This window comes from Coturnix japonica, chromosome 26 (genome assembly GCF_001577835.2).
Source record: "Coturnix japonica isolate 7356 chromosome 26, Coturnix japonica 2.1, whole genome shotgun sequence".
Taxonomy (NCBI): domain Eukaryota; kingdom Metazoa; phylum Chordata; class Aves; order Galliformes; family Phasianidae; genus Coturnix; species Coturnix japonica.
Genome location: NC_029541.1, coordinates 797,985 through 814,818, shown reverse-complemented (window position 1 = coordinate 814,818; position 16,834 = coordinate 797,985). Strand labels below are relative to the sequence as shown.

At 49.6% G+C, this 16,834-nt stretch overlaps 1 protein-coding gene across 1 annotated transcript in view; it reads right to left on the bottom strand.

Annotated features, from left to right (window-relative positions):
• LGR6 (leucine rich repeat containing G protein-coupled receptor 6) overlaps positions 1 to 16,834 on the bottom strand; it is a 73,828-nt gene that overhangs the window by 37,783 nt on the left and 19,211 nt on the right. The window contains exons 2-3 of the mRNA XM_032449289.1: positions 10,636 to 10,707; positions 3,577 to 3,648 (exon numbers count right to left, since the gene is read on the bottom strand). Of these exons, the coding sequence (XP_032305180.1) occupies positions 3,577 to 3,648; positions 10,636 to 10,707 (144 nt within the window). The remainder of the gene's footprint in view (positions 1 to 3,576; positions 3,649 to 10,635; positions 10,708 to 16,834) is intronic.

The window sequence follows — 16,834 nt, the reverse complement described above, 5'->3', positions numbered from 1 at the left end:
AGTGCTGCTGATCCTACAGCACCTTCAGCCAGGAAAACAAGAAGGCTGGTGACCCCCTCTGTGCAGCAGGGGGATACTCTAGTGAGGGTGGGATGCGGTGTGAAGCCATGGCAGCACAAGATCAGCCACGTGGACAATTAGGACCTGTGCTTGATGGCTGATGAAGGTCAGCTGAGAGGTGAGGGTCTGGTTGGCTCATGAGGAGCTCTGGAAGGACGGGACAGTTTCCATTTTTCCAGATTTTCTGGATTAAAAACATATTCTGATGCCCTGGGAGGCTCCAAGAATGGGGGAGCACAGACTGAGGAGACAGTTTAGGAGATAAGTAGCTTGGCAAAGGACAGAAGCAGCCAATGGAGCTGAGTTCTAATGATGCTGGCCCTGAAGCATGGATCCTGGACTTCACGGGGAGGGTCAGAGTTGGCTGTGCTGCAGAGCAGAGCCCTGGGAGAGGTTCATTCACAAAGTCCTTTTGCAAAACGTTCCCATCAGTTAAACAGACTGCTGAACATCACTGCCAGCCTGTGCTCAGCTAAGGGAGCCAAGGAGGACACATCTCACCTCGCTTTGGTTCGGGGCAGGCACAGGGCTCAGTGCATGGAGATCTTTGGCACATTCCTCTGTGTCATGGTGGTTTTTAGGTAGCAAAGAGCCTGGCTTTTCACTTGCTGTCTTCCAGGTCTCCTCACACCTGCTTCCCTGGCTGTACCCCATATGGTTTCTGCACAGGCCTATCTTTATGGACACTTTCCAGGTGGTTTCTGTGCACTGGAGCAGCCGGAGGAGGCAAAGCCAAGAAGCTGGTCCTGCTTCCAGAAGCTCTGGGATTCACTCTGAGGGCAGGGAGAGGACCATCTGCACGGGCAGGTTTGGGAAGGAATTCCCAGGGTGTTTCCCATCCATTTTTAAACAGAAGTTAATTCTCTGGAAAGACCGGGAAAGCACCAGGCCCCTTAACAGCCCAAGAGTTTACTTGTGGGCATGCACATGACTGCAATGAGCTCTAAGGCTCCACTGCATTAAAATTAATTACCATCCCCATCTCCTTGGGGGACACCCCTGTCACCACAGGCAATAGGTCTGAGCCAGTGAGTCAGCTCCAAACAGCTGCAGGCTGCAGCTGGGTGCACTGCCATGCACTGCCTGGCACACCTGGGCCAACCCGTGACAGTGTGCACATCCACTGAGGTGCTCTGTCCTGAATTCCCCTGGTGCCATCTCCTCCAAAGCCTGCTAGTCCTGCCATTCAGGTATGCAGAACTGTTTCCTTCCTCACTGCAGCAATATTTGTCCTTAAAGGATCGCTTCCATCCTCATTCACCTTTCTCTGAGGGCAGGTGACCTCAGTTGCCTCTTTGTCCCTTTACTTTGTCCATCTTGCTGTAGGTCTCTGGCATCTCCCCCAGCCCCATTTTCAGCTGCCCAGCCCCAGCTCTGTGCAGTCAGTTATCCCAGCAGCGCATCCTGGAGCCTTTGCTGGCTGTCAGATGGAGCCTGGCATCTCCAGGGGAACAGCCTGACAGGTGACTCATCCTCCCCACATCCACTTCTCCTTTGGTTTCCCATGGAAGCAGCTTGGTTAGGAATCTGCATGATGCCTCAGCCCTTTTGAAAGTAAGGAGACAGGCCGTTCCTCTCTGTTCCTCGCTTTTAATACCTCATATCCTGGCATTTCTCTGATCTCTCCTGCCTTTTCAGATTCCCTCTCCAGATACCTCCTTCAAGATGTGTGGTTTGTTGTTGGAGATTAAAGTGCAGAGAAAAGCACATGATTGCAGGAGTGGTTCTACTGGTCCCAAGGGAGCAAGGATGTGATCTGGATGGGGAGCAGTGAGGAAGCAGCTTGAGCCACCACACCCTGCCCATCCATGCAGGATATGGATGCAGCTGGGCTGTCTGATGCTCCCCAGCTCAGAGCACACACTGTGCCATGCAGGCACACCAACTTACAGAGCTCCAGCACCTGGTTACACCCCCCAGATCACCATCACAGTGACAAAAATATGAACGAAGGTGAATGCTGTTTCTGGAGGCAGCAGGGACTCACTGGCTGGAGTGAACTCATAACTGCATACACCAGTGTCCACAGGCCTGTGGAGTTACAGACAGCAATTAGAGCAGGAGAACATGGCAGCCTGACACACAGTGCAAACCTGGGCAGGAATGACTTGAGGCTATGGAAATTGAAGGGCTGGCAGTGCCCTTCTTTTTGGAAGCATGAACTCCTCTCAATGAGACATTCTCTATGAGCATCAACCCTTCCTTCCTTATCGCGGAGCTGGGTTAGTCCTCTGCAAACCTCCATGGGAAGTGGGGTGGCATGAACATAGGGCAGCCCTGCAGCCAGAGGGGTTGGTATAGCAGCCCAGTGGCTGCTCTGTGTCACGGGGCACAGCCCAGCTGAGAGCAGGACACACTGTCAGAAGCAGAAGTCTTGGGCTCAGCTCTATCTCCAGCCCTTCTGCCCTCTCCTTGCACTGGGGCCACTCACAGAGCCGTCCCTGAGCGCACGCAGGCATCACACAGAGGCAGCACTCTGCTCTCATTACTGCAACCTGTGGGAGCTGTGCTCTTACATTCTGCATCAGTAGCTCCCCGGACCTGACACAAATAGAAATTGATCAAAAGCGGCTTTAAAAGCTCCTGAGTTCCTGAAGTAGAAAGTTCCTCTTGTTGAAATTGGGTGGGAGAGCTGCGGTTTTTCCTCAGTTCCTTTGATTTGTTGCCTAATGCAGGGGATGGATAAATCTCTAAGCCCTGAGATTTAGGGCAGGATTCATACTTTACATCTTCAGAAGACATAGTAAACAGCCCTATGCTCTCTAATCCCGGAGCAGGTTCATACCTGCTCACTCTGTATAAACTGGACCGGCTACAACAATTTCACATTGCGGCTGAGTTCAAAACATCCCTTTGGGGATGAAATGTTTATTGCAGGAGATTTTTAAGATGGTTCCTGAAAGAGTGGAAGAGGGACTCCCAGATGAGCACCCTGCACAGACCTGAGGGACTGCCACAGGGATGCCATAAGGTGTGTGACTCCGTGAGCAGTGAGACTGCCCTGGGCTGTGGAACCATTCCCTGGAGGAGGAACTTGTTGGTGGCCTTCATCCTGAGGGTGGGAGCAGTCCCAGCCCTCCCCCAGCAGACAGGTGGAGGTGGGGTGGTCACTCTGATGTGCATTACCTGGGGTTGGCAGTTCTCATGCACAGCCCCGATGGCTGCGGAGTTTCCAGGACCTGACTGTATGGGTTCACATCACCCCAAGGGACAATTACCTCGGGGGATTTGGAGAGTTTTAACCAAAAGGGGAACTTCTGCAGATTCTCCTGCAGTGCATTTCCACAAGCACAAGTGAGGAAGCAGTGCTGGGGATGTGTGGTGGTCCTTGGGGTGGGTGCAGCTCCTCAGTCACCCAGGGGCATGTCAGCCATGCGTGTTCAGCAACTGGCATTGCAACACCTGGTAAAGTACCATCCTGTGAGCCCCAGTGCATGGCCAGTGCCTGGCACAGGGTGCTGCAGGGTAGGGATGGTGGGATGGTGGTGACTGTGAAAAGGGGAATGAATTACTTACAGAATCTTCAGGCTGTAGAGGCCAGAGAAAGCTTCCCCTGGGATACTGGAGATTTGGTTTCCAGAGAGGCGCCTGCAGTGAAAAGAAGAGCCAGTAATGCATCAGCATCCTTGTAATGACAGCCCCTTGTCTGCAGGCACTTAATAACTGATGCATTTTGCTGCAGCCTCCCTGGGGAGAATTCAGCAACACCTGCAAGCTGTGCTGCACACCTGGTGTGTGACCCCTCCGTACAGCCCGTTCCCAAAGCCAGGACAGAAGGAAAAGGGGTTCTGCAGTGAAGGCAAAGATAGGGGCAGTGTGGCCTGGGGAAGAGACTAATGTGAAGGGGTGGGAAAGGCAGCCAGAGTGCAAAGCAGCCTCACAAATTAGAGTAGGACCACCAGGCTGACAGCACAAAGAGCAGGGGACAGAGGTCAGAAGTGAAACTGGCTCAGTGACCTGATCCTTAATCCCAAATTGCGATGGTGTTTGTGCTTTCCTTTCTGATCCCCATGTGCTCAGACGGGGGTCTAGGCTGGACTTCCCACACCAAGAAACTCACTGTGGTCCACATGATTTGAACTGCAATATCGCATCCCCCACGTGAGACAGCAAACATCATTTGTCATCAGGCCATTCTTCAGTCTCTCAGAAACTCCAAAGCAGACCCAAGAGGCTGGCACGGATACTAGGAAACACGCTGTATTATTCATGTAACATCGACAAAGCCTGTTTCCTTTCAGATGTTTTGGCTGTGAAGAAGACAAGTGCTGAGGATGAGCAGCATAATCCGGGCTGGAAGCAGAGCACGTTGCAATGAGGATTGCAAGAGGTCATGGAGAGGATCTGAGCCTTTGGAGGCGTCACGCTCCCCGTGGCAGAGCAGGCTCGTTGGGTGCCCAGGCTCTTTCCTTCCCTGTCTCTCCCCTCGGGAATCCAGAGAAAATTACTCCCGTAATTAGGCCTCTGACAGCATAAACAGCACAGGGTCGTCCCTTTAATGTGTGTTGAGCAGGTTGCAACCTGCCTCCTTGCAGCATGCAAGCTGCCTGGCAGGCTGGGCTATTTGTCACTTGGGGGCTGTGATTTGGGGTAATTGCTTCTTTTGATTGCTGATTTCCACATGGGAGGGAGTGTTGTCCGGGAGACAGAGTGCTCGCCTGAAGGGGAGGTGTTCCTGCACGGATCCTCAGCCTGCTGCAGGCAGCTGTCCCAGCTCCTCTATGGGGACTGTCTGTCCTTGGAGCTCCTGTCCCCCCTTGCTGCAGGACTCCGGTGTGTCAGTGTGTGCCTCCTGACTTGTTTCCTGGCTGCTGTGAGCCCTCGTATTGATGCTCCTGGGTATGGTCAGGTGGTTGCAGGACTTATTCCTGCTTGCTGGATCCTGAAATGGAGCTGGGACCTCCAGGACTAGCAGGACAGGAGCATGGAGCTTGTGGCTCTTGGCTTGGAGCAGGGTGGCAGGGACACATACTTGGCCAGCCTGCAGCATCTCCATACCATGAGAAAACAGAACTTGAAGGAAAAAGAGGAAAAAGAGACCTGTGGGAGGTCTCAGTGGGTGCTGCCCGCGGGCTAATCTAGAGGCAGAGCATCCCCAGCTTCAGGAAAGGCAGCCATGTTCCTGCTGCTGCTGCCTCTGTCCTTGGCTCTGCCCCTTGGGGACTGTGCCATTTCCCAACTCACCTCCGGCCTCCAGATCTTCTCTCCTCTATTTTTGCCTTCTTCCCAATGCCAGGTATCCAGGTGTCCCAGACAAGGGAGCTGTGCCATTTCTCTGAACGTAGACTAGGTATGTGTTGGTCTTTTGGGTGATGCTGTCCAGCAGGAGGAGCGGCAACTGGAAAGAAATGTCTGCTTCCATATCATCAGTTCTTGGGTCAGTCCGTGTGAGCTCCAAGACACAGCAGGCTCTGTGTGTCACCCTTCCTCTGTTTGTTGTCACCTGGCAGTCTCCCTACTGCTTGGTTCCTTCTGTCCCTCTCACTCTCTGACTGCCCTCAGATCTCCCACTCCCTCCCTGGCAGGGAGGCACCCACTGAACACACCCCCAGAAGCAAAATTCAATAGGAAATGCACTGAAATGATAATTTCCTTCCTATTTAAAAGGGAACAATAACATTTGAAGTGATGCTGCCAGTGTGACTTCCCTTGAGACAGCTCTTCATTTGCATCAGAGGCCCAAAGCAAAACAGCTCCACAAGAAAGGACCAAGAAGCAGAACTTCTTTGTGCCCCAAGCACACAGGGGATGGGGAGCTGCTGTTGTAGCCATGAACATCTGACCAACAGCACAGCTCCAAGCCTGCTCAGGTCTCTCTTTAGGATAGGCAGTCTTTATTCACCTGCATGTCCTTCTGTCCCACAGCTTATAAGGTGAGATAGATTGACAGGAAGGGAAAACTGCATTTAAAATGACTGATGGAAGAGGGAGAGAAGGGGCAAGTGGAAGATGAGTGGGAGCCAGAGTTGGCTGGCTGTCTTTGGAAAGCTTGCATGTTTGGTGGATTTTAGATTCTGTTCCCCTCCTTCTCCCCCTCCAGTGATTTCTGGGAACATTCCTCCAGGCTTTGATCTGCATTCCCAATACACTCCAAGTTGGAACAAACTCATGGTTTACCACTTCATGGTTGCTGTAGTTCAGTTACCACAGGCTCCCACCCCCTCCTGTATCTTGGGCTTCTTGGTCATGCTACAACTTCCATTGCACGCCCAAGGGCTGTTTGTTGGGCATGATTGCTCATGTCATGCACTCAGACAACATGATGATGCCCTTATCGTTCACATTAGGAGGCAGGAACATTGCCCATTGGCAGGACAGGACAAACACACATGTCCATATCCCAGTGGAATTTCCCCCTTGCCAGATCATTACTGATCATGTCAGCCTTCCTCTTTGATCTCCTGCTCTGGTTCATTTTCAAGCACTAATATTGTCAAGGCAGAGTCTGTTCCCTGATAAACCCTCTGCACTCCTGTCTAAACAGTGTCATCATGTCAAGATTGTGCCATCCCCCAGGTGCATGGGGGACCAAGGGCTCCATGCTGTGCTTGAGTTTGTTCTCATGCTGGTGCAAAGCAGGAATTAAGCCAATTAAGTCATGCAAGTGAAAACATGGTACATTTGAGGAAAGAGTCAGCCTTGGACTCTCCCTTCCCACGCAGGAATCTGCAGCTGATCCTACTGCGGTATCACCTGGAGGTGTCTCCAACATGGTCTTACTGCTTTACTCCATCCTCGAGGAGAAGACTCTGCAGGCCTGTTTCTAATGCAGCTACCCAAGCCCCCACCAAATGCCTGTTCCAACTCGATAGATTGATGGCATTCGTTTCTTTTGTTTATGGTCCTCCAGCCAGTTTTCAACCCACACAAATGTTCGTACACGAGATAGTTTGGATTCATTTGCCAAGGAAGATTTAGTAAGACAATTCCTTATTGAACAACCCAATACAGGATGCTGACTACCTTCATTTTGTCCCCTTATGTCAAGGTTTTCAGGGGAGATTTACTCCCTTCAAACCTTTAGTTTAGAATTCTGATTCCAATCTGTGCGCCATGTGAGGATTCCCTCGGTGGTTGTTTGAGGACCACTTATAGGAACTACAAGAGAAGCCCTTGGAAGTCCTATTCTCCTGTCTTCACCTATATCCTGGCCAACATCTGCCTCCACACCATGCCAGACTGCACAGCAATGAACTTTGGAATGCTTCATAGGAGGAATTATCCTTTAATCCTCTCCATGCTGTTGCTCACCCACTGCATTGATGATCAGTGCTGTCCTCTGCCAAGGAGCAATGTCAACCAGGGGAACATAAAGTCCTGGATGAACCAGGCCTGAATGTCTTGTCTCTCTAATGAGCTGCAGTAGAGCCCCAACACAGTGCTTGGTCACAGCATCCTGCTGCTGTAGACACAGGAGCGAGGCAGTGTCCCAAATGCTCAGAGGACCTGCACCTCACAGAGCAGTGCTCCAGGCTGCAAGAGCTGCCTGGGATGGGGAGACCACAGCTCCTGCTGCTCCTGGATCAACACACGGCACAGCACTGCTCCTGGATCAGTGCACAGCACAGCACTGCTCCTGGATCAATGCACAGCACCTGCAATGCGTGCACACTGCTCCTGGATCAATGGCACAGCACTGCTCCTGGGATCAGTGCACCAGCACCAGCACTGCTCGGATCAATTGCCAAGCCACAGCACTGAACTCCTGGATCAGTGCACAGTACAGAACTGCTCCTGGATCAGTGCACAGCACAGCACTGCTCCTGGATCGAGTGCACCAGCACAGCACTGCTCCTGGATCAATGCCACAGCACAGCACTGCTCCTGGATGAATGCCACAGCAAGCCACTGCTTCCTGCGATCAATGCACAGCACAGCACTGCTCCTGAATCAATGCACACCACAGCACTGCTCCTGGATCAATGCACAGCACTGCTCCTGGATCAATGCACAGCACAGCACTGCTCCTGGATCAGTGCACAGCACAGCACTGCTCCTGGATCAATGCACAGCACAGCACTGCTCCTGAATCAATGCACACCACAGCACTGCTCCTGGATCAATGCACACCACAGCACTGCTCCTGGATCAATGCACACCACAGCACTGCTCCTGGATCAATGCACAGCATGGCACTCCCCTGGATGGTGAGTTCCTCAGCCCTTGGGGCCCAAGAAGAGGCAGGTGAAAGAGCCAGTGGCTGGGAAGGGGTCTGATCTTGCCGCTGTGCCCTGGAGCAGGAGGTGAATGGCAATGAACACCTGCCTTTGGCTGCAGTTTCTCCTCTTGGCACCAAGCTCTCATGTTTGGATTCAAAGCATAGTAACAAAGTCCTTGCCGGCGAACACATTTCAACATGTTGTTATTCCCAGGCCAGCTTTCAAGATCCTCTTTCTATTCCTTCTCTACTGATTGCTCTTGTTTCTCTTGGCACCCAGCTCTGGCTTTTCAGGCTTCATTAACTGGAATTTATTAGCAACTTTAAACATTCTTCCTGCTGCCAGAAGGAAAGAAAAGGAAAAAAAGAGAAAGAAAGAAAGAAAGAAAAAAAAAAACCAACAACAACAAAAGAAGGAGAGAAACAAAAAGGAGATGTACGAAGCTTGGGGCAGCTCCTGTCTGTGTGAGGCCCACATCAGAGCACCTCTCTGCCACCAAAGACCTTCTTCAGAGGGGAGGACCACAAGGAAGGGTCTGTGCATCCCTATGGGCCTCTGCTCCATCCCAGCTGAGGTGAAGATGGATGTGATGGACACTCATCAGAGCATTTGTCCTCAGCAGAAGTGGGAGCACGTGGCCTACCCAGTCCTTTGGGCAGCTTTCCTTCCCCATCGCATCACTTTCTGCCCCTTACATGGAGCACTGACTGCCTCAATGCGTGGCCTGAGCTCTGAGGCAAAGAATATCATGAGTCAGAAAGGACCATGAGGGCCATTGAGTGCAATTCCTGGCTCAGCTTCTCCCCACACACCTCACCCTGCAGACCCTTCCCCATCTTCGTATCCCTCCTTTGGATGCCATCATGTATCAGAGCCCAGTCAGTGCAATCTAACAGAAGGCCAAGGCTGGAATTCTCATTGTGCTCCACCATCCCTCCCAGGATTATTTGATTCTGTATGTGCTGAAGGCCAGGAGTGACAAGAAGACTTTGAGATATTTCTGAGGATTACAGGAAAGTGAAAACTGGAGGGAAAAAGCCAGCTAAGCTGCAGTGCTGGTCCATGACAGCCCTGTGAATAATACATATACAGGCAGGTGCTGTTGTTGAAAGGGTCACTTCTAGTTCTTCGTGTTATACAACAATCCTTCCTTACTTCCCTGGTTTCAAATCAACTGATTGATGTCCATAACTATGACTGCTGTATTTTGCCATACGATTGAAGCGTGAACTTGGTACAGACACATAACATCACAGTTTCCATTTCTCCTTACGGCGGTGATTTTTTCCTCCTCAAAACACCTCTGCTTTCCCAATGAGCAGTTGTGGCACTTGGAAACTCCAGTGAAAGGTTCTTTAACGACTTCCAATTCTTTTTCAGATTTTCCTGTTTAATTTTTCCTTCTTGATCTGTGTCATTCATAATTATTTTTGGCTGTGGGAAGCTGGCTGTATTGGAGTCTATGAATATTTATTCATTGCTGGTTGTGACTGTTCTGTTTTTGCCCGACGTGTAATCAGGACATGATTGTTTGCAGCAAGACAGCCATTAATTGCATACAATGGAGAGTGTGGTCTGCATGTGTGAGAATCTGTGAATGCTTTGGGTGTCCACACTTCAGTGCAGGTGTTGACAAAATGGGAAGAGAATGGTTGCAATGTGGAGGCAAGACACTGGGAAATGCATCTCCTGAGGACAGCATGAGAGCAGAGCTACAGGAGGGTGAAAAGTGAGTCCTGCCCAGCTTGGAAATGGGGAGGTTGGGAGTCTCTACAAGCATAATTAATGCAAGAGACAGAGAGATGAAGAAGATGGGTTTGAAGACCATTTGAAGATAAAAATCTCTGTTGCAATCTGATCATTGTGAGATTGGGGCTGTTATGGGAACAGTGAATGTCGGTATCTCCTCTGGGCTCTTTGGTCAACGCTGACTGTTCAAAGAAGTCCACCTGCAAACGTGCAGCCACAACTCAGCGCAGAGATGAGCACAGGGAGAGACTCCTGCTCACAGCTGGGCTGCTGTTCATTACACAGCACTGATGATTTGGGGTCACTGCTTTGTGAACACAAACATGGGTAGCAGAGAGTGTGGGATGGCACCACTTATTGCCCCCCAAAACGTGACTGCCTCAGCATCACATTGACACTATTGGTAAGGAACCCAACAGTTTGGAACCTGAGGGGAGGGTGAAGGAAGCTCCCCATTTTCTGGCTCTGCTCTGGGGTTGGTTTTTGCATAATGGATTGATTCTTTCATTCTGGCATTTGGCACACGCGATGTAGCCTGAAGGTGTATCCTCACTCAACCCCACAGCAGCCATTAACCCCCACCCAGTACACAGCCCCCATCTAAGCCAGTGGGTCCCACCAGAGCCACACACCCCCCAATGCAGGACCCCCTTGTGTGGGTACTCACAGCTCCTCCAGGAACTGCAGGCGGCGGAAGGCGCTGGGCTGCAGCTGGCTGATGTTGTTCATGCTCAGATCCCTATGGGGAAGAAGACATTCTCAGATCAGTCACACTGCAGCGTGCACAGAATAACCCTCTGCGCCACGCTCCACTTCTCTGCTAAGGAAAGCACTTCAGTGGAGAGAAAACCCTGCACAGTTCATCTCAGTGCAGCTCTGCCTGCAAAGGGATGGAGAGCAGCATCATGTATTTCTGTTCACACTGTTCTGTGTACCACTCCATGCTCTATATTTGAATGATCCTGTGATGTAAAAAAAGGGTTAAAATATTAGTTTGTGCTGCTGCTATTTTTATTTTGAAATCCCTAAGGGCAGTTGCTACTTAGCACCCATTAAAACATCTTTTTTTCCCTGCATCAAAGTGCATCGTGTTTACACTGTAATGAATCAGCCTGATGTTTTGACACGTCGTGAAACAATGCAAAAATAACAAAACCAACACAAAAAAAAAAAAAAAAAAACAACCATACATTTCAGCAGCTTCAAAGTTATGTTCCATCCTCTCAATCTCATTTTAAGTTCATATGCGTAAGATGACAAAAAAAAAAAAAAAAATGAAAAGAAAAAAAAAAAAAAAAAAAAAAAAGCACAACACTAAATGAAAGGCTACAAAACATAACACAGACCTGAAACATTTCATATCTCCTTGAGATCCTGCAGCCTTGCACCTCGAGCTGCTTTCTGCTGGCAACGCAGGTAGCACTGCTTGCTCCCTTCACAGAGCACTTCTCCAATCTCATATAAGGTCACCTATTCTGACCCCTTCTCTCCTCCACGTTGGTCACACACTCACATAACCGCAGGAGGAGGAAAACATGCTACTTTCTCAAGCAGCCATCCAGATGTCAGGGTAGAAATACCCTTACCCATCGCTCTGCTCTCCCTGCCTTGCCTCCCCAGGGCTCATGTCTATATTCAGGCCAATGAGAAGGGGCCCTACCCCATCATCTCTTAGGGCAGAAAGAAGAAAATGACAGATTTCTAAGGTGTGGGGAAGATTTAGGGTCATTCTACTATAAATATATAAATCTTTGCTGCTGTGGAGGTTTGGATGCTGCCTGTTCATCCACAGCTCACCTTCAGGGCTCAGACTCAACACATTTTGCTCCACAGGTCATCCACCCTCGTGTGAAGGTGCAGCATTCCTGCCTGAAGCATTGCTGGAATGTGTTTGACTTATTGCTCATATCAGGATGTTGTTGACTTGTTGCTGTGCTTTCCCAAGCTCGTGCTTCTCCTCTTAGTAACATTTCTTGCGTTATATACAACCCAGCACATGTAAACGCAGCAGTGCTTCCTGTTTGGGTGAAAAGGGCCATTTATCTCTTCAGGTGTTTGGGGATGACTGCTCCAATCAATCACATTCAGCTCATTTTGAAAGAAAACCATTGCATCCCAACCCTTCTCGGGATTACTTTTTCAGGCCCATCCACATAGGGGTTTGGGATTCGTGGACCATAGGCACTCCTGATGCTTCTCTGGTCCTCCAATGACTTTGTCTTTCCAAAGTAGCTCTCATTTGAGTCTTCAGCATCTACTGAAGTCAAAAAAATGTTGGGTTCAGCAAAGTAACCTCCCAGTTACTTGCCTTTGGGTCCAGGAGACCATGCTATGCTGGTGCAGTGGGACAGGCCGTTACCATCCCATCCCAGAGCTCTCTTGGTCCTCTTTTCCCAACAACCCACCTCTTTGCCCTCTCCACAAGCTACAGAATCAAAGCAGGACACTTCTGCTGTCCAATCACACTGTGTGGTAGTGGTATGAAATACTGTCAGAGAAGTAATGTGAGCTCCCAGAACCGAAACGTGGCTCCCCATCTCCTTCATCCACCCATGAAGCAACTTCTTTTTTTAGGCCCCCTGCACGAGGTGCTCAGGTTACCCATGCTTCCCAATGGCACTGAACCAAAGCCATCATGGCTATAATTAGTATGATTTAAGACCGTCCCCCGCTCCTTCCCCAACTCATTCTAAACATTTATCAGACACATTTCTAACTTGTACCTGCAGGAAAACTGAGGCACAGTTCATGGAAACTGAGCCCATGTGATTCAGCCTCAGACCTTACAACTCCCCTGGCCCTCCAGGGGTTCCTTAAATTATTTGCTTTGATGTCACCTTCTTTCATGAACAACCTTTGAGCATTCACTGATTAGCTGATCTCCTTTACCAGAAAGAATGACGTGACACACAGCACGCTTCGGGTTCTCCAATAGCTGCTCACCATGGTCTATAGAAGAGCTATGGAGATGGGTACTGCAGTGTTTTAGTTCAGGAATGATAGTGAGATTTAAAGAGCAAAGCAATTTACCTTTGGCATCATCACTGAGGCAGGTGGGATGCCGGGAGGACACTGCCCAAATAACTGAGCAACACTTCCAGCATTCAGGGAAACAGAGTTCGATCTACTTCTGTAAGGGAGCAAAGTGACCCCAAAGAAGACAATGACTGCTGTCCTCAGGTTTGAGCCTTCTGGAAGCTATTAAGAATCCCAAATGGTGACCATCTTTTCAAGCCCTAAAAGCAATCCACTATTATTAATATCTTCCCATTTTCCAGGATTTTGATGGGATGTTTCCCAGCATGGACTCAACCCCAGATACTCTGATATGGGAGAGCTTCCTTACACCCGGGCATCTGAGCAGAAATGTTTAACATTATTGTGGGGAGAAGCCAACAAGCTGGTATTTTCTTGATTAATTGATTACACAGTAACACATTAAAGCCTCCCAGTTGTGGTCCTGCAGTCTGATTTCTGTGGGAGCTGTGCAAACCAGGCCAAAATTCCCATGCTTATCCCAGAAAGATCTATCACTGGACCTGCTCTTGCAAGGCACAGAGCACTCCTGTCTTGCAGAAATCACCTGGAGATGAGCGATATCTCCACCAATCTTCTGGCCACTCTCTTTAGCAACCAGTAAAAAAAGCCATGCACAAATAAACCACCTTTAATAAAGAAGCCCAAAGGCAATAAATGATGGTTTTATAAATTCTTCAGATTGTACAAGAGTGATTCATAAAGGTTCTTGTTATCTCCTTTAGTCTGTATCTTGAGATCTCCGAGGCCACCACAAAATGCCTGCATTGCTTTGGGGCTGCAGAATGAATGGGACTGGAAGCCATAGAGCCAGCTGAAATTTTTTCCTAAAAGCCTACAGGTTGAAAACCATGCTAAAGGTAGCCTTGGTGGAGAAAAAGAGAAAGGGGAGATAAAGACATCAAAGCAGCAAGAGCTCATTTGCATTGCACCATATCTGGAGGCACCAGCCACACTTCAATCCCCTATCACTGTAATAGGCAAAAGCAGAATGCATTTCAACTCCCACCTCTACAGTTTGAAAACAGATCAGACATCTTAGATCACCCCTCCCTCCCCCCCCCCCCCATATAGGACCTACCTGAGATCTCCAAAGCTTTTCAATAATAATAAATGTTCCACCAAGAGCAATTGGCCAGGGTGAGATTCAGCCCATCCCTGCACCAGTCAGCTACAAGAAGTCTGATCCATGCAGTGGGTACCAGTGACCCATCACTCTCATACAGTGCTCACTAATCCTCTCCCAGCTCATCCCACTGCTGCCCCATCTCTGCTCAGTGTTCTGTGGTCTCTGTGCATGGAAATAGACATGGGCTGAGCAGAGGAGGTTGCACAGCTCTATCTCTGTGAGCAGAAAATGAGAAGAAATAACCCTTTGAAGCCATCTGACAGGCCAGAGCTGTGAGTGAGTGCTGAGTGCTTCCCAAAGAGACAAAGCTTGAATGTTGCCAAGTGTATTCCTAAAGGCTTTTCTCCTATTTCAGCTATGGTAGGTTAAGGTGTTTTTCAGAGCACGCCATTTAGGCACAGCTCAGTGCTCCTATCCAATTCAGAGCACTGGGATCTGATTCTCTTCTGGAGCAGTCAGAGGTGAAGTTGTGCTGCCTGCACACACAGCTTGCAGACAGCCTCCTACCTGCATCTCAGGAGCACATGCAACCCCTGCCATCCAAGTCCTTCCTTTGCTTGCACCAAGTGCATACCAGGTGCATTAGGCCCTATGTGTCCTGAGGCTGCGCAGCTGGGAGCCTAAGGGAAGGCTGACAGTCACAGGATGCTCAGGCTGGAAAGGATCTCTGAAGATTGCCTCATCCAGCCCCTGCCATGGGCAGGAGAGATGAAATAAAGCACAGTCATACCCACACTTAACCTCTACCCAATCGTCTCCTGTGCACAGTCCCCCACTGCCAGCTGCTCCCCCCAGTTCTGATCAGGAGCCCCAGGCAGCTGACACCCACAGTCAGCAGCCCTGCTCTGTTTACTTCCAGACCTACAGAAAGGGGATGGCAGAGCCCAGGGCTGGCAGAGAGGAAACTGATAGCCTACAATCAACCAGAGACGCACAGAAAAATGTGCTGCTTTATTTCACTTTGAGAGGACCTGGCAGCCCACAGTTACTCCTGTTAGTTCTCTGTCTGGCAAGAAATCAGAGAACAGATCTGGCAGACATCATGGTCACATGCAGCATGCCAGCCCATCAGCAACAGAGCTCGAAGCAGGGGACTACATTAGGGAAGCAACCAGGGCACAGCAGCACCCAAAGAGCACAGCACCAGGCTGCCCATCCTGAGAGCTGCACCTAAGGGGTTACAGCAGCAAGGCAGAATACCATCCCAAAACCTGAACACAAGATGTACACACAAACCATAACATTGGAGGAGATGCACTGCTGAACCTCGGGGCGGGGGGCTGGGGGGGTTGTCTGACATAAATTGGACAAAAGTCATTCAGAAAAGTCAGAGATATTTTACAAGAGAAAAATGCTGGTGTATATTTTAAGTTGGAAGCCTCAGAAACTCGGGCTGGAATGCTTTAAGCCGACGTCAAAACATTTCATTCAGTAAATGCCAAGCCATGAGAGCACAGTATTTAATTACATACATGATCTGCATGCATTAACCTAAAGTTGAACGTGGAAAAAAGAATAATAATAATTTAAAAAAAAAAAAATCAGAAGGAAAACAAAACCCAAAGTGAAACACAACCTTTCACTTTTACTATATGCTGCCTGGAAAATGGGCTTTGATGGAGAACAGCTTTTGTGGGAGGTAATGAAAGATTGTGTTTCCCTGTGCACCACCAGCATTCCCTTCTGCTGCTCTGGTACTAGGGGTGACCATGTTCAAGAGCTGGCAGAGGGAACGGGTCTGCATTTACATGGGCTTTATCTCCTCGCTCGTGACCTCAGCTTTCCAAATGCTGATGTCAGCACTGCAGCTGCACACACCGTTCTCTTCCCATCAGGAACCCAATTAATTGGGAATGGAGGATTCTGCTTGATTTGGCACTTCTGGAGCAGCTCTCTAAAGTTCCTGGAAAAGCACAGGAGCTTTGCTGGCAATAAATAAGTGGACGAGAATTGATGTGAGGCTGGTGTCTTCGTGCCTCCGGTTCCTTAGAAGAGACCAGCAGCTCCAGAGATAAGAGATTTCTATTATCCAAGAAGTGAAGAAAGATCTCAGGTCAGAGGAAAATGAGCTGTTAAAGTGCCAGCTTGAAGCTGAGGGCTTTCTACCCAGATCCCTGACTTCATGGAGCTTCTCCTATAGTGTCAGAAAGCTCTATGAAACAAAGCTTGCAGAACTTGGGGGATAGGGGAGGAGGGGGCTGAAGGTCTCAGATGGGATTTATTTCTGCTGGCAAATGGCTGCAGAGCAGCCACATCTATGCCTTGGCTGTGTGCAGCTCCATGCCCTGCACCTGCATCCTCTGACCATGTCACAGCCAACCCTCAACTCCCTCCATCGTATCTACCACAGTGGCTGCAGTGATTCACTGAACTCAAACTCTTTTTCAGACTCAGCACTCCCCAAAGCCCCCTTACACCTCATTTAGCTCCAAGTGCTGCTTGCATTTACCCCATTTATCCCATTACCCTTTCCAGCCTCAAAGCAGTCAGTTGGGTTACAAGCACACAGTGCACATCCAGATATACACAAGCATCTGCAAGAAGCAGTGGGGATGCCCGTGCAGCACACGTGTGCTGAGAATCACCAGTCTCAGCCTGCAGACGTGCAGCACTGATAAGCACAGCCTATCTATGGCCACTGACCTGCAGCTCCATGGGCAGGAGCTGGGTCAGCCTGGAAGAAGTGGCCCTGGGAGGTAGC